Here is a 24,611-nt window from a genome sequence, read left to right as displayed (position 1 = left end):
TATCTGTGACTTACACTTAAAGTTTATAAGCACATGATGGACAATGTTAAAAGTAGGTTAAATTTTGTATGTATTATTAGTGGTTGAATGATTCAGAATATACTTACTTTTTTCTTGAACAGTCCAGAAGAAAAGATAAGACAATTAGAGAAGAAAGTAAATGAGTTGGTAGAAGAAAGCTGTATTGCTAACAGTTGTGGAGACTTAAAATTGGTGAGTTCATAAACTGGTAAGATTCAAGATTATGAAGTGTGTGCATATGTATCTTTGTGTATGTACCTATGTAAGCACATGTATAGATAAATACTTTCATTTTGTTGTGGACTGGCCTTAGAGTTTTCACTGAAATAATTATTTTGAGAACCTGCAGTTGTAACTCTGCTTCATAAACTCTGAAGTCAAAACAATTGGCTGATTTTGTAATTTTTCACATCGGTCATTTAAGGAGGGGAAAAAATTCCAGTGCATCGGTTGGCTAAATTTTGCAGCCTGGTGGACTGCTGAATGGGACGCACAGCCTGCTGCAGGTGGAGCCCATGGCCCACACACAGCGCTAAGGGCTGTTTTCTCCTTCAAGGCTGACTGCTCTAAAGTATTTTGTCCTAAGTAAACTGCAAAATCGTGGTTTGCTTCTTGGCAATCCAACTCTGCTGCTTTTTTTTAAATTGAATCTTTTCTCTTAGTTTGCTTTGTTCACATTACTTTGGTCATCATACCACATAAATATAATTTCTGTGACTTAGTTATCAGATCAATGAATACCATTAGAAAGATTCAGTATAAGCTACTTTTTTTTTTTTTTTGTGGTACATGGGCCTCTCACTGTTGTGGCCCCTCCCAGTGCGGAGCACAGGCCCCGGACGCGCAGGCCCAGCGGCCATGGCTCACCGGCCCAGCCGCTCTGCGGCACATGGGATCCTCCCGGACCGGGGCAGGAACCCGCGTTCCCTGCATCGGCAGGTGGACTCTCAACCACTGCACCACCAGGGAAGCCCCAGTATAAGCTACTTTTATTGCTCACAGAACCTGTGCTTTTTTATCTAGTTCTAAAAAAAAAATTCCATGTTTAATTAATGGGACTGTGGTCAGTCTCTCAGTGGAAATCGATAAAAGGTTCTTGGCATCCTGAGTAAGATCTGAGCGAAACTAAGGATCTGTTGTCGTATTGGGTAGCAGTTATCCATGATCCATGATCCAATACTTGTCTGTATTTTGAGCATCCGAGAAACCAAACAAATCCACCTAAATTCCTACCTCATGAGATTGAATTAAAACACCAAAGATTCAGGAGTTGGGAGGAACAAGGAAGTAGATAGACATGGTCAGACCGAAAGGGGGTGGGAGGTGAGGTGATGGAGAACCTCGACGTGGGGCAGGCGTGCTCCAGGTCTTAACCCCGATGCTTCCTCCTCTTTCCCAGAGAAGACACTCGGCCTTTCCATGCGGGAGGAAGAGCTCCCGTTTAAACAATAGAAGGGGGGTTTATGGTAGGAGCACACGGGGCATCAGGGAACCCAGGGGTAATGGCAGCCACCCCTGCTTCCCGCAGACACTTCCCGAATGCACCAAATTCCGTGTGAGTGCTCAAAGGAGTTTACACAGTATACATTTGATTTCAGGCCTTAGAAAAGGCAAAAGATGCAGGAAGAAAAGAGAGAGTCCTGGTGAGACAACGAGAACAAGTTACAAGTCCAGAAAACATCAATTTGGATTTAACTTACTCAGTAAGTATGAAGTACCTGTTGAGCACCATTACCTTGGCGAGAATTTATAGATTCCAGAACTCTTTTCATTTTTGTTTCTTGTTTTCTCTTGTTCTTTAAGCCTTATTGGACTTAAGGTGCCCAGAATTAGATTAATAATACTCTTTAGTTCATGGGACCACTCTTATCTTTGGTATGTACAGTGATCTTCTTTAGTTAGTTAATTAGTCATTTTTAATAATGTAGTAAATACTTGTAAACCTACCAGCCAAGGACTCGTGAAGATTGCTAATATTTGGGTTCTATTCAGTATGGATACTTTAACGAGATTCATTTTGTTTTGTTTTGAGGTATAATTGGGATACAGTGTTCTGTTAGTTTCAGGTATACAACACGATGACTTGATACTTGTATATATTATGAAATGATCACCACAATAAGTCCAGTTAACATCCGTCACCAAACATAGAGAGATAATGGGGTTCTAATTTATTTATTTATTTTTGGCTGCGTTGGGTCTTCGTTGCTGCGCACGGGCTTTCTCTAGTTGCCGCGAATGGGGGCTACTCTTGGTTGCGGAGCACGGGCTCTAGGCACACGGGCTTCAGTAGTTGTGGCGTGTAGACTTCAGTAGTTGTGGCTCGCGGGCTCTAGAGCTCAAGCTCAGTAGTTGTGGCTCACGGGCTTAGTTGCTGTGTGGCATGTGGGATCCTCCCGGACCAGAGCTCGAACCCATGCACTGTCAGGCAGATTCTTAACCATTGCGCCACCAGGGAGGTCCCGATAACGAGATTCTAATGTGGACTTTTTGGTCTGTGATTTTAGAGAACGTCAAACTAGGTGAATAAGATAATGTTCTGTGAGGAGAGTAGGGGGAAAAAACCAGCTAATTTCTAGCAAAATTCATTCAATTCTGAAAAGACACTTCTTTGATATTTATACTGCTGTTTAAAAGGGTATGTTTACAGTAGGAAAAGTCTTCATATGCTAAACAAGTGGAAAAAAGGACATTAGAACTTAGAATAAGAAGAATTTTTTTTTTTTTTTGCGGTACGTGGGCCTCTCACTGTTGTGGCCTCTCCCATTGCGGAGCACAGGCTCCAGACGCGCAGGCTCTGCGGCCATGGCTCACGGGCCCAGACTCTCCGTGGCATGTGGGATCTTCCCGGACCAGGGCACGAACCCGTGTCCCCTGCATCGGCAGGCGGACTCTCAACCACTGCGCCACTAGGGAAGCTCAAGAAGAATTTTTATATGTTTACTATTTATAGCTAATATTTTTTTTATAGCTAATATTTTTAAATTCCATGGAGTCTTTAGATTTGGGAATAATTTGTGATGATTTTTTTTTTTTCCTTTAGGAACATAATTTACTGTAACTTAATGATTTAAATTATAAATTTGCACGTAGAGCAGCAATACTGTACAGATTAAGGTTTAAGGTATTCCACATGATGTTTAATTTATATTTACAAAGAGTTTGGTCCACTCTCTGCCTTATTCCTTTTATTACCAGCTATAGTAATAATACACATTTATTCTTTGTGGGTCTTCCTGAGATTAAAAGATAGCAAATCCATTAATTAGAAAGAATACATGGAAAATTAGGTGAAATTTAGAGGAAAGCTCCACCTGTCTTTTTTTAATAAATTTATTTTTGGCTGCATTGGGTCTTTGTTGCTGCACGTGGGCTTTCTCTAGTTTCAGTGAGCAGGGGCTACTCTTTGTTGCGGTACGCAGGCTTCTCATTGTGGTGGCTTCTCTTGTTGCGGAGCACGGGCTCTAGGCACACGGGCTTCAGTAGTTGCGGCACACGGGCTCAGTAGTTGTGGCTCGTGGGCTCTAGAGCGCAGGCTCAGTAGTTGTGGCGCACGGGCTTAGTTGCTCCGTGGCATGTGGGATCTTCCCGGACCAGGGCTCAAACCCGTGTCCCCTGCATTGGCAGGAGGATTCTTAACCACTGTACCACCAGGGAAGCGCCCACCTGTCTTAATGTTCTGGTTCATATTGGAATGCAAGGTGTTCTCTGTGTACTTCATTGCTTAATGGGTTGGGAATCTTGATAGAAGCATCTAACTTTGTTATAGTATTTTAATCTCTAGAAAGATTATAGGCAAAAGGGGCCTAAAATGATCATTATGTGTCTCTTTGCAATATTTTTTCCTTAGGTTCTTTTCAACTTGGCCAGTCAGTATTCAGCTAATGAAATGTATCCTGAAGCACTAAACACCTATCAAGTTATAGTGAAAAATAAGATGTTTAGCAATGCAGGTAAGTGTGTATAGTCAGTTTTTCCAATAAGTATAGTTCTTTTGTACCGTTAATTTACAATTTCCTCACTTTATGCTTTCTTATAATGAAATGATCTGTGCTCTGAGCAAATTCATATTTATGATAGAGGTGCCCTGCTTAAAGATATGAAAATTCACACAAATACAAATGAAGAAATACAGTTGGTATAAGATACATTGCCTAACAGTAAATGAAAACAGTATTCTGTATCACAGGTAGAATGAGCCAGGGCAACCTACAGAACATGCTTTCCCTTGTATAATTATCCACAAGAGACCTTTGTTTATATTTAGCATTTATATTGTGTAATTTTTTGGTCTCTATTAAAGTGTATCAGAATATCATTTTCTTTAATATTTTATTAAACTATCACATCATATAGTTTAAACCGGGTAAGTGTACTCTTTTTGTTCCTGAGCTCCAGGCTTCTTCATCCTGCACCGTGGGGTGGGCCCTGCAGAGTGGAGAAGGGTCAGGACTATGGAGAGCTGACCGTTACCTCAGACCCCCAGGTCCTGGTGAGAAGAGGCGTGGGGTTACTTGAGTACGAGTTGGAAAGTCTAGACAAGCTTTCTGAGTGGACGTTGCATTTGAGCTGAGTCTCAAGTTTTGTAGAAACACTTTTTCTCACCAATTCATAGATGCTTACTGTAGAAAATGTGGGGAAAAAAGGATAAACTGTACATCTTGGAGCTCTGGGAGATGCTGGAATAACGCCCAAAAGAAGGTCTAATTTTGAATTATCTAATACTTTTTAAGTCCCATGTTTTCTTAGAAGAACAGAACTCCAGTTTTATAATGTCGCTCTTGTTTTCTAGCCATGTTTCCAGGAATTCATCTGTCTTAAGTTCCAATTCCTTGCAGAAGTTCAGTGTGCACATACATGAAAATAGTATAACTGTTTTAAAGTGAGAATTTTAGTTAATGTCTGAAGCTTCATAAGTTGAGAAGACCTTCAAAAAATATAAAGTAAGGTTATCTAAAATATCAGAAAAAGTGAACAAAGTAGGATATTATATATTCATTAAATTTTTTTCAATTAGGACGGTTGAAAGTGAATATGGGAAATATTTATTTAAAGCAAAGAAATTATTCCAAAGCCATTAAATTCTACCGAATGGCCTTAGATCAAATTCCAAGTGTCCATAAAGAAATGAGGTAAGTGTGTAAAATTTAAGTGTCGTTCTTCAGAAACAAGGTCACTCTTGACGCGTTGCCAGTGGGCTGAGTGCTTTATGGTATCTGTACATGAGAGGTGTTAGATTCTTGTTGTAGCTGTAGTACTTTGGTCTGTCCCCTTGTGACTACTTGCATGCGTTTGTGTGATGGAAGTTAAAGGTTGAAGGCATAATATGTGATCAGTTGGAATAAAACTAAGCTAATGGGCCTATATAGGGAATAATGCGGGCAATTAGCGCCATAATACAGCTTACTGCCAACACCAAATCAAACAGCGGTTCTTTAGAACATACCAGACTCCAGAATGCAAGACTGGAAACCAAGACCTCCTTACATTCTTACTACAGCTTGAGAAGGGAGGAGTGAGAGGAAGGGTTACTGTGGAATCTTAGAAGACGGGGGAAGAGGGGGATACTGGGATGTTTCCTGTTCTTACAGTATTTCAGGAGCAGAAACAGTAGACTACCTTATGGTCTGGTTATAACTATGGGAACATAGGAAGGTACCAGGATACTTACTGGTCATAATTTCTCCTAGGCACAGTACAAAGCCTCTGTGAAAGTTAATTTCTTTGTAAATGCCACTTTTCACAATAATTTGTTTTCAAATTATGCATGATATCTCATTATCATCAGCAAATATCTAACTTACAGAACACAATGCCCTTGAGGTACTTTTAACCCAGGTGAGGCCAAGAATTTGAGCATTTTAGAAAAAGATAATAATATTATATAGTATATGTTAAGTGCTTAACAGTCTGTAATCAAGAGGTAGTATAGTAATTAAGTTGAAGGAATAATTATTGAGAACAAGAAAGGTCAAGAAAGGCTTAACGAAAGGAGGTATACTTGGATTGGTTACTAAAGTGAAGACAAGCGAAGGGGTAACATTCCCGACAAAGGGAGTACTGTGAGAAAAGTCCGGGAAATACTGTGATCTGATCAGAGAATTAGGAGTAAAAGGATTCAGTTCAAATGGGGTTATATTGAGGAGTGGTTAGAAATAAGGTGGGATCACATTCATTAGAATGGCTATAATCAAATATAGACAATAATTAGTGTTGAGGAAGATGTAGAGAAATTGGAATCCTCATACGCTGGGGATATAAAATGGCCCAGACACTTTGGAAAATAATTAGGTTGCTTTTTTTATAAGTTAAACACAAATTTACCATATGACCAATTCCATTCCTAGATATATACCCAAGAGAAATGAAAACATGTGTTATCACAAAGTATTGTACATGAATGTTTATAGCAGTATTATTCATAATAGCCAAAAAGTAGAAGCCATCCAAATGTCCATCAAGTAGTCAATGGATAAATAAAATGTGGTATAGCCATACAATAGAATACTATTCGGCAATAAAAAAGGAATGACGTACTCTTACATGCTGTAGTATGGAGGAACCTCAAAAAGGTTACGCTAATTGAGTGAAGCCAGACACAAAATATCACATGTTGTAACTCCATTTATGTACAATGTCTAGAAAGGCAAATCCAGAGAGCCAGAATGTAAATTAGTGTTTGCCTGGGGCTAGAGGTGGGATCGAGGAATGACTGCAGGTGGGCACAGGTTCTCTTTTTGGGGTGATGGAAATGACAAAGTAGGAATGTGGTTTTGGTTCCACAACTGTGTTAATATAGCAATACTTATTGAATCATACACTTAAAATAAGTGAATTTTACGATGTGTAAAGTAAACCTCAATATAGCTTTAACAAAACAAAACAAAAAAGAAGTAAAGTGGGAAAGAAAAGAAGGAGATTATTTGTGGAATGTCTTGATTGCCATACTAGGGAGTTCAGACCTTTAAAGCAAATCCATGTTTATTTTTCTCTAGGATTAAAATTATGCAGAACATTGGAGTTACATTTATTAAAACTGGGCAGTATTCAGATGCCATTAATTCATTTGAGCACATAATGAGGATGGCACCAAGCCTGAAGGCAGGCTTCAACCTGATTCTTAGTTACTTTGCTGTTGGAGATCGAGAAAAAATGAAGAAGGCATTCCAAAAGCTGATTGCTGTCCCATTAGAAACTGATGAAGATGGTAAATACATTTCACCAAATGTGAGTATGAGGAAGACTGTTATGTAGCCAGCTCCTAATTACCTGTGCTTCTCTGTCTCCAGAAATGAGAAAGTTGGAGTGGATGACATTTCAGGTTTCTCCCAGCCCTGTATTAATGTGTTTTATCATTTTCATTTGTTACTTAAATTAGGTCGACACCAGGGCTATTGAAATAGGGCTAGAGATTATGGTTAAAACAGACCGCACAATTTTAGTCAAAAAAACAAAAAGGAGAATCTTAGGAAAAATTGTCCTTCTTTAATGTTATTTTATATGGAGTCGTACCCTGTGCACTTGCCTGTGTTGATACATCACAATGTATAGTAATGTCAGTTTCATAAGTGGAACCTAATAGGTCTTCCTGATAGGGTGTAAGGGTGTCGCAGCATAGTGGCTGGCCCCACTACTCAGTACTTAACTCTCCTTGTTCCTCTGTATTTAAAATAGCACTAATTATAACAACCTACCGTGTAGGGTTGTAAGGATTAAATGAGGTAATGCATGTGAAATACTTAAAATAGTACCTGGAACATAGTAAGTGCTGGGTAGATGTTAACTATTATATATAACTTTCATATTGAGAAAAAGTCATATATGTTGTGAAAGAAATCATCTGTGTTTTCAATAGGAAGTAGCAATATGGATCATACTAAGTAATTGATGATCATTAGAGCATTTATATTTGAGTTAAGAATTTATAATATCACACATTTGTACTAACAACCACAGCTTCTGTGTACTTGGCCCTATTCTTTCCAGCCTGACCTTGTATCAGCTGCTAGAGTCTATGTTAGTTTGGTGGAGAATGTGATAGGTAATCAGAAGTAAGAAGAAAAAGTTTACTTTACATAAGGGAAAATAGTTTAGAAAGATTACTATATTCTCCATTTTATACAGCTAGCCTAGTGGTGAGGTTGATTAGAAATCTAGTTCTTGATTCTTACTTCTGAATCACTCATTTTTTTCCCCCAGGATGACCCACATACTAATTTAGTGATTGAAGCTATAAAAAATGATCATCTAAGGCAAATGGAACGTGAAAGGTAATATTTTGGGCACTTCATGATTAAAACTTAATAATGTAGTCTTAACTTCTGTAAGAGTTGAATATGCATTCTGATTATTTCTTTCAAAACTTGTTGTATTCAGTATATTTCTTGAATAGTGCTGTCGTTTCACCATTTCTGTACTCTACCAGATTCTTTTTTCTCCTTCAATATAATCTCAGTCCTCATGCTAATCCCAATTATTATTACTCAGGTACTCCTACTATTTCTCTGTAATTTGCTTTCCCTCTGCCTCTGTTGCAATATTAGAACTTTGTTCATATTACCTTTGTTCAAAAATTTATATCTCTCTGTATTTTTATCATGCCCCCCAATTAAATTTCAACTCCCAAAGACAAAATTATTTATTTCATTTCTTCCTTTCTCCAATATGGTACCTAGTCTCTGTCAGGTATGGCTTGCACCTTCTAATATTTATTGAATATGCAACAGGTATCTTAGAAGTTATATCACATCACAGAGGGCTCTTAGTTTGTTTTTTTTTTTAATTGTGATAAAATACACATAACATAAAATTTATCTTAACCAAGATATGTAATTCTTCATTTCAAAGGTAGTGGTAGGTGCATTCACATTGATTCGTAGCCAGTCTCCAGAACTCTTTTTATCTTCCAAACTGCAGCTCTGTACCCACTAAACAATTCCCATCCCCCTCCCCCAGCCCCTGGCAGCCACCACTCTGCTTTCTGTCTATGAATGTGACCTGCTCTAGGGACCTCATGGAAGTGGAATCACGGTACTGTCTGTCTGTGACTCACTTTTCATCCACGGTGTAGCCGGTGACAGGATTTCCTTCCTTTTTAAGGCTGAACAATATTCAGCCTGGGCTACGGCAGTGAAAGCCTGGAATCCTAACCACTGGACCACCAGGGAATGTCCAAGTTTTGATCAAAAATCACTTGTCATACCAAGAACCAGGAATATCTCAAACAGTGAAAAAAGATAGTCCATAGATGCCAACACTGAGATGACAGAGATGTTCGAATTATCTGACAAATTTTAAAGCAATCATGATAAAAATGCTTCAACAAGCAATTATGAACACACTTAAAACAAATGACAGAATAGCCTCAGAAAAGAAATAGAGTCTCAGCAAAGAAACGATATAAAGAAAAGCCAAATGGAAATTTTAGAACTGAAGAATGTAACAGCTGAAATGAAAAGCTCAGTGGAGGGACTCAACAGGAGAATGAAGGGGAGCCAGGAGAGATTTGGTGACTGGAAGAGAAAATGGAAATTATCCAATCTGAACAAATAGAGAAAATAGACCCAAAACCAAAACAACCAGAGCCTCAGGGATCTCTGGGACTATTACAGAAGAACCAACATTTGTGTCATCAAATCTGGGAAGGAGAGATGAAGGGGATTAGGCTAAAGAAATAATAGCTGTTAACTCCCTAAGTTTGGCAAGGAAAATAAACTATAGTACAAGGAGCTGAAGAAATCCCAAGGAGGGTAAACCCAAGAAAATCCATGTCATGATATATCATGATTAAACTTCTGAAAATTAAAAACACAAAGTCTTTTTTTCTTAAAATATTTATTTTATTTATTTGGCTGTGCCAGGACTTAGTTGTGGCATGCAGAATCTTCTATCTTCTTTGAGGCTCGCCAGCTCCTTAGTTGTGGCATGCAAACTCTCAGTTGCGGCATGTGGGATCTAGTTCCCTGACCAGGGATTGAACCCAGGCCCCCTGCCTTGGGAGTGTGGAGTCTAAAACCCTGGGCCAAAAGAGAAGTCCCTAAAATCATAAAGTCTTGTAAGGAGGCAGAGAAAACAACCCATAAGGGAAAAGCAATTAGAATGACATTGGGAAAGTCTTAAATCAATAACCTAAGCTCCCAGCTTAAGAACCTAGAAAAAGTATAAAATAATTAAGCTGTAAGGATGTATTGTACAGCACAGGGAATATAGCCAATATTTTGTAAGTATAAATGGAATATAACCTTTAAAAATTGTGAATCACTATGTTGTACACCTGAAACTTATATATATAAGTTACAGGGATTTTATATATATATATAAATATTTTTCAGGTATTACATATATTATATATATATAATGTACATCAACTATACCTCAATTAAAAAATAAAGAACCTAGAAAAAGAAGAGCAAAATCAACCCAAAAGAAGCAGAAGGAAAGAAATAATAAAAGAACAGAAATCATTGGCACTGGAGAAACAATACAGAACATCAGTGAAACAGCTGATTCTTTGAATAGATCAGTAAAGTTAACAAACTTCTAATAAGACTGATGAAGGTAAAAGAGAGGAGACCCAAAATACTAGTATTAGCAACAAAATAGTAGCTATCACTACAGACATCAGAAAGATATTAAGGAAATACTACAGACAACCCTGTACACATAAATTTGAAACTTAGACAAAATGGACCACTTTCTTAAAAAACACAAACTACCACAACTCAGTTAATATGAAATAGATCGTTTGAATAGCCCTTTAATGTTAAGGAAATTGAATTTATAAGGCAAATCTCCAGGCCTATATGGTTTTAGTAGAGAATTCTAGAAAATGTTTAAAGAAGAATAAACATCATTTCTATACAGTCTCTTCCAGAAAATAGTTCATTTTATGAACTAGTATTACTCTGATACCAAAATAAAACAGAAGAGACAGAAAACTACAGAAAAATATCTTATGACTATAGATTAAAAGTTCTCAAGAAAATATTAGCAAACCAACAATACTAACACAATAGGAAAAGAATTATGTACCATGACTAATTTGGATTTATCCCAAGGCTACAAGAATGGTTTACCATCTAAAATTCAATTAATATGATACAGGATATCAGTAGAACAAAGGACAAAAGCCACGTGATCATCTCAGTAAACCAAAAAAAAAAAAAAGGGAAAACTGGGGGGAACAAAATCCAAAATCCATATTGGGTTTTGTTTAACAAACAAACAAAAAAAACTTCAACAAAAGCTAGGAGTAGAAAGGAGATTGCTCCATCTGATAAAGGACATCTATGAAAAACCTGCAGTTTCACATTATAATACTTAATGGTGAAAGACAGAAAGAAAAGTAAAAGACTGACTTATCCAGATTGGAGAGAAGTAAAACTTATCTCTGTTTGAAGATCACATGATCTTGTATATAGAAGATCCTAAGGAATGCACTAAAAAAATTTACCACTGATAAACGAGTTCAGCAAGTTTCCAGAGTAAAAGATAAACATGCAAGAATCAACAGAATACTATAGAAGTGTGGTACACAGTGCTAGTGAGCTATCTGAAAATGAAATCAACAATTACATTTAACAGCATAAAAAATAATTTATTAGGAATAAATTTAACAAATGAAATGCAAAACTTGTACTCTGAGAACTGTAAAACATCATTGGAAGAAATGCTAAATAAGTGGAAAGAGATCACATGTTTATGGATAGGCACTTAGTATTGCTAAGATGGCCGTGCCCCCCAGATTACAGATTCAGTGTAATCCCTGTCAGAATCCCAGTAGTGTTTTTGCAGAAAGTGACAAGGTGATCCTAAACTTCATATGGAAATGTAAGGAGTCCAGAACAGCCAAAAAAGTGTTGAAAAAGAATAGAAGAGTTCGAGGACTCAAGCTACAAGGTGACACTAATTAAGACAGTGTGATAATACTTTATGTTAGAAGCATAAAGACATACATAAAAGGCAATGGGATGGAATTGAGAGTCCAGAAATAAACTCTTCCGTTTATAGTCAATAAAACTGTCAGGACAATTCCATGGGGAAAGGATAGTCTTTTCAGCAAATGGTGCTAGAACAATTGAATATGCTTATGCAAAAGAATGAAGTTGGACTTCTCTCTCACACCATACAGAAAAATTACTTCAAAATGGATCATAGACCTAGAAGTAAGAACTAGAATTACAAAATTCTTAGGAAAAAAACATAGAAGTAAATATTATTGACCTGTGTTAGGCAGTGGTTTCTTAGGTATGAAAAAAATAGGTAAATTGGACTTCATCCGAATTAAAGACTTTCATTCTTCAAAGTACACCATTAAGAATGTGAAAACAGGGCTTCCCTGGTGGCGCAGTGGTTGGGAGTCCACCTGCCGATGCAGGGGAGACAGGTTCGTGCCCCGGTCTGGGAGGATCCCACACGCCGCGGAGCGGCTGGGTCCGTGATTTACCAAAAAAAAAAAAAAAAAAAAAAAAGAATGTGGAAACAACCTAATGAATAGGAGAAAATATTTGCAAGCCATGTATCCAAGAAGGGACCTACTTCTACAGTAGGTAGAAGAACTCTTCCAACTCAATAATAAAAACGCCAAAACCTAATTAAAAATATACAAAGGATATGAATAGACATTTTTTCAAAACATATTCAAATGGCAATAAGCACATGAAAAGATGCTTAACTTCAGTATTCACTAGGGACATGCAACTCAAAACCGCAGTGAGGTAGCACTTCATACCCACTAGTGTGACTGAATCAAAAAGACAGATAATAACAAGTGTTGATGCAGATGTGGAGAAGTTGAAACCTTGTATGCTGATGGTGGGAATGTAAACTGGTACAGCCACTCCAGGAAAGTCTGGAAGTTCTTCATAGACAACGTATGACTCAGCAGTTTGTCTCCTAGATACATACCCAAAAGAAATTAGAGCATACATCCACATAATAGCATAATAAGTTACACAGGAATATTCATAGCAGCATTATTCGTATCCAGAAAGTGGAAACAACCCACATGTCCACAACTGATGAATGGGTAAAAAATACATGATCCATCCATGCAATGGAATATTATTTAGCCCTAAAATGAATGAAATATTGACATATGCTACAGTACACATGAACCTTGAGGACATTATGATAAAGTGAAAGAAGGCAGTCACAAAAGACCACATATTCTATGATTCCATTTATAAAATGAAGGGTGAAGATCAGGCAAATCTACAGAGACGTGTAGTAGTTCAGTTTTAGTATTTACCACTGTAGTGGCGGTTCTCACCCTTTCATTTCCACAGACAGTGCCGGTTATGCAGCTTCAGCTGCGGAGTCCTGTGTATCTCTCTCTCCTTCCTTCTTTCTCCCTCCCTTCCCCCACTTTCTTTCTTTCCTTCTTTCCTCAGAATGGATCACGGACCAAGAACTGCTGACCCCAAGGGCAGTCATAGCTTGCTGATCGCATTTCCCAGTCGTGGTTTTCAACCTGATTTGTAAACAGATTGCTAGCATAGCTGCCCAATGTTTACACTTACATTTTAAGAAATAAATTGAAACTCTTTTTATACCATATTTCTAAATATTTTTTGTTTGTTTGATATAGGAAAGCCATGGCAGAAAAATACATCATGACGGCTGCAAAACTCATTGCTCCTGTAATTGAAACATCTTTTGCTGTAGGTTATGATTGGTAAGAGAGAAATTCAGTATAACTGGATGGACATGACGTTTTCTAGTTTATACTTTTATTGATTTAAAATTTTGTTATTAGAAAAGTAAATAATTGCAAATATTGATTTCTACTTATCAAGCAAATACTATTATATGGTAAGATTAGTATAGGCCACTCAAAAAGTTCTAACATTTTTCTTATTGTTCATGTCATTTTGTAAATTAAGTACTAAGGCAAGTGTGCTGCATTTGATATGTGGGTACATAATTGCTTTCATTGTATAAATTCCAGCCTGTGCCCTTTTCCTTTTTACTTTATCTTTTCTCATTATGTCCTTTTTCTACCTTAAATTTGTCAGTACTACTAAACTTTTTATCCTGAGCAATACCTCTCACACCTAAAAAGGCTATTGTCTGTGGATATATTTCCCAGATAGGAGTGAAGGGTTTTTAGAGCTGGAAAAGTCTTAGGTCATTTTTTGGATGAGTAGTTGAATTTGTTTCTTCCACCCAGTACGAGAATCCTCTTTATAGCATCCCATGTAGGTGCCATTTATCCTCTGCTTGGATTCTTATGGTGTTCAAATCATTTGCTTTATTTCTGAACATCTCTAAGGGTTAGACAATTCTTCATTGTATTGAATCCAATGTTGCCCTTCATGAAACTCTTTTCTATGATTTTTCGAACCAGTATAGAGTGAGTCTGTGACCTCTTCTGTATGGTACCCTACCAGGATTTTTAAAATCCAAGATACATGTACATGGTTAGAAAACCAAGTAAGTACAGAAGAGTTACAGCTCCCGTTTTCTAATTACTTTTCATGTTTCTTCTTGGTGGAAGTAACGTATGCCTTCTTTACCATATCCTCATTACGATTCAGATTCTCGCCATGGAATCCATTGTCTCCCTGGTTTAGTTTGTTCTGGAGGCTTCATATTTGGCCCATGACGTTTGTTTTTCTGGTGTCTCCAGTTACCTCTCTGTCTTCTCTTGCACTCTTTGCTTCTCTTAGGTTATTTGGAGTCCTCCCTCTCGGAACTCTCCCTGCCCCAGTCTCTGTAAGCCGTTGGTTCCCTTAGGCTGGCGTTGAATGTCATCTTGGGGTTTACCTTCATTTTTTTCCCATGTTCGATCCTCTTTCTTTTTGAACATCATCTTTATTTTTTCCTTGATTTCTTCCTGAATTAACCCCCTAAGATCTGTCTGTGCATGTCTGTAAGTGTCTAATTCTGTCCTCATTCTTGATTGATCATTTATTTGATCAGGTATCATAATACCCTAAGTTGTAACTTGTTTTCTCTTAGAACTCAAAAAGCATTTCTTCACTGTTAACTAGCACTGTTGCTGATTAGAATTCTGATGCTAGTCTCATCCTTGCTATTTGTAGGTGACCTGCAGTTTCTTTCTGGTAATTTTTATAATTTTCTCTGTAGCTTTGTTCTGAAATTTCATAATGTGTTTAAATTTGTCTTTTTTTTTCTATTTTCCTCTTAAGCACTCAATAGACCCCTCAATTTGCAGTCTGTTTTCTTTAATTTGAGAAAATGTTATACTATTTCTCTGCTAATTTACTTCCTTTTCCAGTTATAAATTTCTATCAATTGGATTTGGACTTCCTTGTCACTTATCTTTCTTATATTTTCCAACTCTGGTTCTGCTTTGCTTTCTGGGGGACTTCTTTGAATTTCTCATTCAACTATTCCATTTAATTGTTTTATTTTACATTTCCAAGAGCACGTTCTTTTTCTCTGGCTGCTCTTTGTCATTGTTGAGTATGAGGGGAGGTCTGTAGGTGGAGATGGCGGTCAGTGGTTCCCGCTGTCCAGCTCAGTGCTTCACTCCCCATCCCTGGATCCCCAGCCTCACCTGGAGCAGGAAGCACCCTGCTCCGTGACACTTTCTTACTGTAGCCTCCTTTTCCCTGCTTCATAAGCCAGCACGCTTTTCATGCTTCCAGAGGTGGTATTCCTCATGGGGCGGCAGTGGGAAATAGCGCGTGCCTGCGACTGTTCTGAATCAGCGGTTCTGCCAGTTGCTGATAGTGAGGTTAGGGCTTTCTTCAAAGTTTTCTCTCTTTTCAGATAAACAGTTCCAGTTTTTTCATCCATTTCAGATACAGTGTGTTTTTCTAAAACGGCTGGTTTTCTACCTGACTGGCTGCTAGCCTAGTTTATAAACAAGTTCCTTAAAATGTCCCTGTATCTGTACATGTACTCCACATATGTTTTGATCAATGTATAGTACAAGTCACTCTGTCCCTTTCTGTGAACACCAAATGTTGGTTGTAACCTAAGATCTCCTTGATTTGGGAGACAAGCATCTCACAGTAAATGAACTCTGTTCATCTTTAATTATACTGAATAGTAAATGTTGTTTTACTGTTACTAAATCTAACTTGGATTCTCTTAATGTTTACTAAGTCATATACATTTTATTTCCTAATGTTTTTAGATTTTTAAGAAGATGATTATAGTTGTGTCTTTGCAATCTAGTAGCTGGTATGTAAGTGAAATTTTAAGTATTTATAAAATGCCAACCAGTCTGAGTGAAATTTTCCACTAATTTAACATTTTAACTTATCAAAGTGAATTACGTTTGTCATATTCGACTTTTTAAAATTTTATTTATTTCATTTTTAGCTGCGTTGGGTCTTTGTTGCTGCGCGCGGGCTTTCTCTAGTTGTGGCGAGCGGGGGCTACTCTTCATTGTGATGCACAGGCTTCTCGTTGCGGTGGCTTCTCTTTGTTGTGGAGCACGGGCTCTAGGCTCACAGGCTTCAGTAGTTGTGGCTCGCAGGCTCTAGAGCACAGACTCAGCAGTTGTGGCTCATGGGCTTAGTTGTTCCACGGTGTGTGGCATCTTCCAGGACCAGGGCCTGCATTGTCAGGCAGATTCTTTGGCTGATTTAAAAATTCTCTCTTTGTCTTTGATTTTAGATAGTTTTATTACAATGTATCGTAGAGAAAATTGTTTTGAGTTGAACTTTTGGGGTTGTCTCTTAGTTTCATGAACTTGGATGTCCACATCTCTCCCCAGATTTGGGAAGTTCTCAGCCATTATTTCTTTTTTAAAAAATTTTATTGAATTATAGTTGATTTACAGTGTTGTATATAACAAGAAAAAAAATTTATTGTTTATTGCAAGCCAGTTGGAAGTTCAGGATAAAAAGTATCTGCCTTCGAGAAATTTACAGTTTAGCTAATGTTGGTTGTCACCTAAGATCTCCTTGATTAGCTAAGTAGACAGATAATTAGATTAGCAATCACAAAGCGTTGTAACTGCTATGTTGTACTAATGTAACAAGTTATGTTTTATTGTGTGCTGTGTGATTTCTTCGTCCCAATTGCTAATGCTAATGTAGTTTTTTGTCATGGTGCCATGGAAGGCTCCCCAGATTAAGTGACACTTGGGCTGAGGCTTGAAGGATTAGTAGGAATAAAAGTTGGGGAAGGGAGGGAGGATGTTGTAAGTAGAGAGAAGAGTGTCTCAAGGGCCGAGATGTTGGCAGCCCTTCTTGTATAGATTCTTCTGGATAATTAGCCCAAAGGTTCTAAGGCATCCTGTCTGTCTAGCATGGTGGGAGCTTTGTTCCATCCTTAGAAAATTGAGAAAAAAAAGTGACTCCAGTAATTTTCTGTGGGGCTCAATCCCTTTGCAGAATCCTGTTTGGGAACAGGAGGGGAAGAGATCATGCTTTTGTCTTTGAGCCACTTGGTTTGTTGACGGCAGCTCAGGGAATGAGTCAGCGTCTTAAATATTTCCCACTTTTCTGATCTTCCACATCTTTGGGTTTGTGAGCCCCTCTTCCTGGAACACCCTTCCCCTTTTGTCAAACTGATTCATCCTTTTCCCTTAAACCGAGCTCAGACATGTCTGGAATACCTTTCCTAGTGTCTCCACCCCTCCATTCCTGTATTTCTTCACTGTGGTTCTTACACCTAACTCAGTTTACAGGTCTGCTTCCCCTCGAGGGCAAGAACTGTATTTTGTGTGTCCTGGTAGCCCTGTACCAGACGTAATGTCTCACACATTGTAGACATTCGGTGACTGTTTGCTGTGTGCGTTGTGGAATAGAGGGTTTCCCCCTTATTTTGGGGAGCCCTTCACACTGCTTTGCTGAGAGGGTCCTCCAGGGGGGCCTGACAGGCTGGGTTTCACATCCTCTCTCACCACTCCAAGCAGAAGGGCTGTTTTATAAATCAGGGTTTAAAAAATGTTCTGCTTGAAGAAAGGGATCTTCTGCTTTAATAATTTTATTTTTTAATTTTATTTTTTAAAATTATATATTTATTTATTTGGCTGCGCCGGGTGTTAGTTGCAGCATGTGGGATTTAGTTCCCTGATCAAGGATTGAACTCCGGCCCCCTGAATTGGGAGCGTGGAGTCTTAACCACTGGTCTGCCAGGGAAGCCCCAGTATTTTTAAATTATTGGTCTAAGCCAGTGGCTTTGAAACCTCTTTGAACCAGACCCTCAGTGAGAAAACGACGCAGCACCGCCTTGCCCTTGTTACGCACAACCCTTTGATACCTTTTCTCTTCTGTTATTTGAAAGGTCATGACCCTCAATTTGAAAAGAATTAGTCTTGGTGCAGCGGGCTTTGGTAGCAATAGAAATTGGGCTCAAGTTCTTACTTGGCAGTTTTCTACTTGTGCGATTTATTTTTGTATCTATGACATGAGATAATGCCAGTCTTTCAGGGCTGTGGTGAGGACTAAATGTGTTCATGCTTACAGGAGTTGGCACATTGCCTGATGTTTAGTTAACAGTAGATGTTCTGTGTGCCCCGAGCAACGGATCCATGAAAGTCTGTTCAAGTTTGTACACAAAAAATTAAATATATTCTCAAGTTCTGTAGAATTTTTCTCACCATCAGAGCATTTAAGATGAAAAAATATATAGAAACAGTTTTGCCTGTTACAAACTGAAGTTGTTTTATTAATTTTAAAGTAAGAATTTTATTTAAAATACCATAAATAATTAGACGCGGCAAGAGGCTAATGAAAAATTGGCTGATAGAACGGGTTTGGAACTGAAGAGCTCTGTAACTTAATGCCTGTGTTGGAAGGAGTCAGGTGCTCAGTCCTACAGAACACTAGGGGCACTTTTAAACGCTTTTGAAAAGTCACAGTTAAGAAAACCTAGATATATTAAAGCAAAATAAAATAACCGTTTTTACGCTTTACTTTATAGGTGTGTTGAAGTTGTGAAAGCTTCTCAGTACGTAGAGCTGGCAAATGATCTGGAAATAAACAAAGCAATTATGTACCTGAGACAAAAGGACTTTAATCAAGTAAGTTTAAAAAAATGTTTAGATGGAAGTTAATGTTAACTGGTCAAAGCGATAATACTGTGAAACTCCTTTCTAGATTACTGTTACCTGTGATTATTCTGAAGTTGAATAATATTTTTATTTCTACCTTAACATAATTTCCTCTAATATAGCATGGTTTTAATTTTGACCTGTTTGTCCGGTTTCATTTTTTTTGGCCGCACGGCATGTGGGATCTTAGTTCCCTGACCAGGGATTGAAACCATGTCACCTGCAGTGGAAGCGTGGAGTCCTAACCACTGGACCACCAGGGAATTCCCCTGTCCTGTTTCTTAAAATATAAACGCTTGCCATGTAAAACATGGCTGCTAAATGACTAAACCGTATTCTAGTCCAGAGGACAGCTTTCCCCAGAGGTTTTCAAAGTGTTCCCTGGAGCTCAGAGGCTGTTCAGAGTCAGGGTTCGTACACGGGCAGTGGGGGAGGCCAGGAGCCGGAGCAGCAGGCTGGTGCCTGAGCAGCTCTCCTGGCATCTGTTTTACGTGTTTGGTTTACTCATTGACAGTTGCGCTGGGCATGAAAGGAATCTGTCACTGGTCCTACCACTGTCCTGCCGCCTGGGGTGGGGTGGAACGGTGCTCCCCTTCCACAGTCTGCCTCACAGGAGGACAGAACAGCTTTTTAAAAGGGGGCGGGGATCACAAAGGAGAATAGAGAATGAAACTTGATACCCTAGTTTATAAAACCGGTGGTTAGTAGCATATATGCCTGCAATGTAGAAAACTCAGCTCTTCTGCGTTTAGACCCAGAGAGTGAGGGCTAGAGGGCGCCCCAGTGTCTTTCCTCCATGCTCTCCTGAGCCAGTTTTCAGGCTTTCTTCCTATTTAAGACCTTCTGTTTTCCTGGAGACAGTAGAAGTAACTGACCCCTTTGTCGGGGAGGAGGGAGAAGGGCATCTGCCCCGAGGACGTGAGTGAAGGGGAAGCAGCCCGGTGCCCATGGCGTTGTTGTGTGATGAAGGCTAGGGCAGCACACCGGCTGGCCCACGGTGTGTATGGCTTCAGCGTGCTTAATGATTGTTTGTAAAGCATAAAAAGACTTTCTAGGTAAAGCGTTTGTAAAGCATAAAAAGACTTTCTAGGTAAAGCGTTTGTAAAGCATAAAAAGACTTTCTAGGTATCTTTGTGTCTGTTCTGCCATTTGAGCATCACACCCTTGGGCATTAAAAATGCCACAGATGAAACTCTGATCCTGTTGGGATGCTGAAAAGTGGAAGTGAAGTGAGACAGATTGTTCTTTGCTATCTTGCTGGAGTCATCTGTGGACCAAAAAAAATAAGTTCGTGTCTGTGTGAGAAGTACTGTTACAGATGACCAAATAGAGAAAGCCGTTTTCCGAGTTTTCTGTTGATACTTTTAAATGGTCTTTTTAGAAAGGTTTAACACTGTATTATCGTCCATGTTTTAAAGGTGTGTTCACTAAGGAATAAACCCGCTAATTTTTTCATATTTAAATTCATTTAACCCAAATCATATTGTTTGCTGCTTTCCTAGCTGTTCTCATTCAAAATATTTTTTGTTCTGTTTGCCTATATACAATTTTAATATCAGTTATTTTACTGATGTTTTAAAAATGTAACTTCTGCTTTCTTTTACATCGCTGCTTTTACTTTGTGTTTCTTTTGTTGTGTATTGTAAGTATGACGAGGTAGGTATAACACAGTCTCAGTTTGGAAGGAACACTTTTAGGTTAAAAAAGATTGGATTGACGTAACTCATAAGGATCATTGATTAAGATGCTTTATTTATTTATTTATTTTTGGCTGCATTGGGTCTTCATTGCTGCACGCGGGCTTTCTCTAGTTGCGGCGAGTGGGGGCTACTCTTCCTTGCGGTGCACGGGCTTCTTATTGCGGTGGCTTCTCTTGTTGCAGAGCACGGGCTCTAGGCGTGCGGGCTTCAGTAGTTGTGGCGCGCAAGCTCTAGAGCGCAGGCTCAGTAGTTGCGGTACACGAGCTTAGTTGCTCCGCGGCACGTGGGATCTTCCCGGACCGGGGCTCGAACCCATGTACCCTGAGTTGGCAGGCGGATTCTTAACCACTGTGCCACCAGGGAAGCCCGAAGATGCTTCACTTACAACTTGGTGTAATGTTGTAAATGTTTTTCAAAAAAAAAAATGCTGAAATTGGAATCTCAGAGTATGGTTTTTTGTGGTGATAGTGTTGTTTTGTAGCAGAGAAAGAACTCCACTAAAGCCGCAGGTGGATGGGGTGAAGGCCAGTGGTGGTGGACAGACATACCCAGAGGAAAGCTGAAGCCCGTAGCGGACGGCATCAGCCAGGAAAAAAAACACAAACGGAGATTTGTCTATTTTCCTAATTCTTCTTGGGGAAAAAACCCCAAACTAACAGTGTTTATTTTCATTATTTGTTTTGCCATTTACAACTAAATTTTATTGTGAACTTTTATCTGTTTTCTTTATAAATTGATTTACATTATTTTACTTTTAAAAACAGAAATATTAGAGATACATTCATTGAATGTGTAAAGAACAGTATGAAAACAGCCTATTTCAAAGCCAAAAATACCTGAGAATGTTCCTTTTATTAGAATATTTAGCCTTTTCAGGATAGTTGTAGTTTAGAAGCTTAAAATTTGAAATATGTTTTTACTCTCTCCATGTTTTTAAATGAATGTTTTAAGTTCTAAATATTTTTGTTAATTCTTCTGAGTAATAGCTTTGGGTTGCATTGTTCTTTATGTATTGTTTGGATTCGTAGCAGTCTTTTTTTTTTTTTTACACAACCTTATTCTTTTTTTTTTTTTTAGTTAATTAATTAATTTACTTTTGGCTGTGTTGGGTCCTCATTGCTGCGTGTGGTCTTTCTTTAGTTGCGATGAGCGGGGGCTACTCTGTTGCAGTGTGCGGGCTTCTCATTACGATGGCTTCTCTTGTTGTGGGGCACGGGCTCTAGACACGTGGGCTTCAGTAGTTGGAGCACGCGGGCTCTAGAGCACAGGCTCAGATGTGGCTTACGGGCTTAGTTGCTCCGCGGCATGTGGGACCTTCCCAGACCAGGGCTTGAACCCGTGTCCCCTGCATTGGCAGGCGGATTCTTAACCACTGCGCCACCAGGGAAGCCCCCAGGGATTCGTAGCAATCTTGTGGGGAGAATAGATTTGGTGTTAAACGTAGTCTTAAAGTATTGTTATCGATGAGCCACAGATTAACAAATATCAGAATTTTAAGATCCAGCCAGCACATTTCCTTGACTATAATATGAATAGCTGCTTTGAAAGCAACGATATAAACTGATAGCGTTCTGTTTTTTAAAAATTACCATTGTCGTTAGTTTGCTTTCGGTTCTGCTTTATGGATGTCAGAAGTATCAGAGAGCAGCCTTCTTCCCCTCTGCAGTCTACTTGAGTCAGAGGATTCAGTGGATATGTGAGTTATGCCTATTCACGTGCCTTATATTTAATTAATTAATTAATTATTTTTGGCCGTGCCACACGGCTTGTGGCATCTTAGTTCCCTGACCAGGGGTTGAGCCCACGCCCTCAGCAGCAACAGCGTGGAGTCCTCACCACTGGACCGCCAGGGAAGTCCCCACTTGCCTTATATTTTAAATTAGCACATACATTTATAGTGACACAATCTGAAAGTAAAGATAAAAACATCTCAATTCTTATTCAATGTGAAATGCAGCTTGTAAAGCTTAGAGGCTCCGAAGAGGAGCTGGGGGTTGGGTAGGGTTGGTGAGGTAGCTTCTGCAGGGAATCACTTCCAGGTAAGTTTTAGGAGCTTCTTGTTATGGAAGAGCCTTCCAAGAAAGAAAGTGAGAAAGGGGCTCTCAAGATGGACAGTGTGGCGTTCAGGTTTTTCTCTTCCAGAATTTACTTTGTGGGGTTATAAACTAATGGTCTAGAAACTTCCAACAGTTTTCTCTCAAGTAATCAAGACCCTTTAAGAGAGCAGTTCTTTACTGCGCTATGACCGCGTGTGCAGGTCTCCTGCCCTTGGCCGCAGGGGAGTCAAGTGCTCGGTGGCCCGGCTCAGGGCTCGGACCGCACTGCGTCCACCAGCTCAGGGTTCGGAGCGCACGGCGTCCACCAACCCAGGGTTTGGACCGCACGGCATCCACCGGCACAGGGCTCGGACCGCATGGCGTCCACTGGCGCAGGGCTCGGACCGCACGGGCGTCCAGCAGCAGCAGCTGCGGCCCCTGCAGAAGCTGAGCAGGGCTTTGCTTGGACACAGCTGCTCCCCAGGAGCCAGCGGCCAAGCATTTTCTTTTCAGTAAATGTATTGTAAAGGAAGGAAGGAAAAACCATGTATTTTTCCTGTTTTTGGTACCTCTCAGTAACTTCTAGGTGGAGAACTCATCCACCTCTCGTGCAAGGAGCCTGGCATCCCAAGTGTCCTGCCAGGTCGGGGCATCTCAGACTTGCCAGGGGGTAAAAACGTGTTTTAAATTCCTCATGGCTTCAGAGTGTAGTTACATTTGGATCTGTATCAGGTCACTTTGTGACGCTCCCAGAATTGCTTTCTATCCCAGTTTTGAGAATTCTTTTTCACAAGTACTGATAATCAAGTGAAATTCTCATCTGTCATCTGTTTTCCTGAACACACTAATCACCCCTCTGCATCCCCTGGTCTTGTCCCCAAACTGAAGCCTAAATGCTATCATATTACAGAGATGATAACTGGCAGACATTTCATTTTTAGGCTGTAGAGACCTTAAAAATGTTTGAAAAAAAGGACAGTAGTGTGAAGAGTGCGGCTGCAACCAACCTCTCATTCCTGTATTATTTGGTGAGTTCTGCTTTTCATAACCTCGTTGGTACTGTGGTATTTTTAGGTTGCTGCCCAAGGAGGGGCTCTGGAGAAGTGGGGTGGAGAAGGACAGCACGGCTGGGTTGGTCTGGGGGCCGCTTGGGTGGTGCATGTGAGTGCGAGGCCATCTCAGAAGGAGGACAGAGGGAGGACCTGTGGAGCTGATCTCAGATGGGAAATCAGGGTTAGAGATAAAATGCGTGGTTGTCTCTGTAGAGGTTTAAGCTTTGATGATAGATGCCATGGACGGAATGATTGTCTCCCCAAAATTCATCTTTGAAGCCCTAACACCCAACGTGACTGTATTTGGAGGTGGGGACTTAGGGTTAGCTGAGGTCATGAGGGGAGCCCCCATGATGGGATTAGTGCCTTTATTAGAGGAGAAGGGGACCAGAGCCCTGTGCCCTGTGAGGACACAGCAAGGAGGCCATCTGCAGATGTGGACGTGGGCCCTCACCAGATACCAGGCCTGCTGACCCCCTGGTCTTCGACCTCCAGCCTCCGGAACTGTGAGAAGTAGCTGTGAATTGTTGAAGCCCCGTCTCTGGTACGCAGACAGCAGGCGGTGTCTCCAGGGTGTGAGCAGGGCACGGGGCTGGGGGCTGAGGAGGCCAGAGTGCAGATCCGTGGAGGAGACAGGAAAGGAACTAGCAAAGCATGACGGCTTTCGGGGGGCAGGCATCGTGAGAGCAGAGAGGAGGCACAAGAGAATGAAGGCCCCCAGGGTGGGGGGCGGGGGAAGGCTCAGCCAATGCAGCCGAGCGAGGCTCAGCCCACCCTGCAGGATGGTCCGCTGGAGCAGGGCTGGGCCTTTGCACCTGCAGCC

At 39.9% G+C, this 24,611-nt stretch overlaps 1 protein-coding gene across 2 annotated transcripts in view; it reads left to right on the top strand.

Annotated features, from left to right (window-relative positions):
• IFT88 (intraflagellar transport 88) overlaps positions 1-24,611 on the top strand; it is a 64,660-nt gene that overhangs the window by 14,358 nt on the left and 25,691 nt on the right. For both annotated transcript variants that reach the window (XM_024752894.1, XM_024752830.1), the window contains 9 exons: positions 123-213; positions 1,620-1,724; positions 3,872-3,974; positions 5,039-5,153; positions 7,017-7,248; positions 8,221-8,291; positions 13,610-13,696; positions 18,871-18,970; positions 23,678-23,764. In XM_024752894.1, the coding sequence (XP_024608662.1) occupies positions 123-213; positions 1,620-1,724; positions 3,872-3,974; positions 5,039-5,153; positions 7,017-7,248; positions 8,221-8,291; positions 13,610-13,696; positions 18,871-18,970; positions 23,678-23,764 (991 nt within the window). The remainder of the gene's footprint in view (positions 1-122; positions 214-1,619; positions 1,725-3,871; positions 3,975-5,038; positions 5,154-7,016; positions 7,249-8,220; positions 8,292-13,609; positions 13,697-18,870; positions 18,971-23,677; positions 23,765-24,611) is intronic.

The sequence above is a fragment of the Neophocaena asiaeorientalis genome, unplaced genomic scaffold (assembly GCF_003031525.2).
Source record: "Neophocaena asiaeorientalis asiaeorientalis breed wild unplaced genomic scaffold, Neophocaena_asiaeorientalis_V1.1 scaffold443, whole genome shotgun sequence".
Lineage (NCBI taxonomy): Eukaryota > Metazoa > Chordata > Mammalia > Artiodactyla > Phocoenidae > Neophocaena > Neophocaena asiaeorientalis.
The sequence above is the reverse complement of the archived record's forward strand: the minus strand, read 5'-3'. Positions and strand labels throughout refer to the sequence as shown.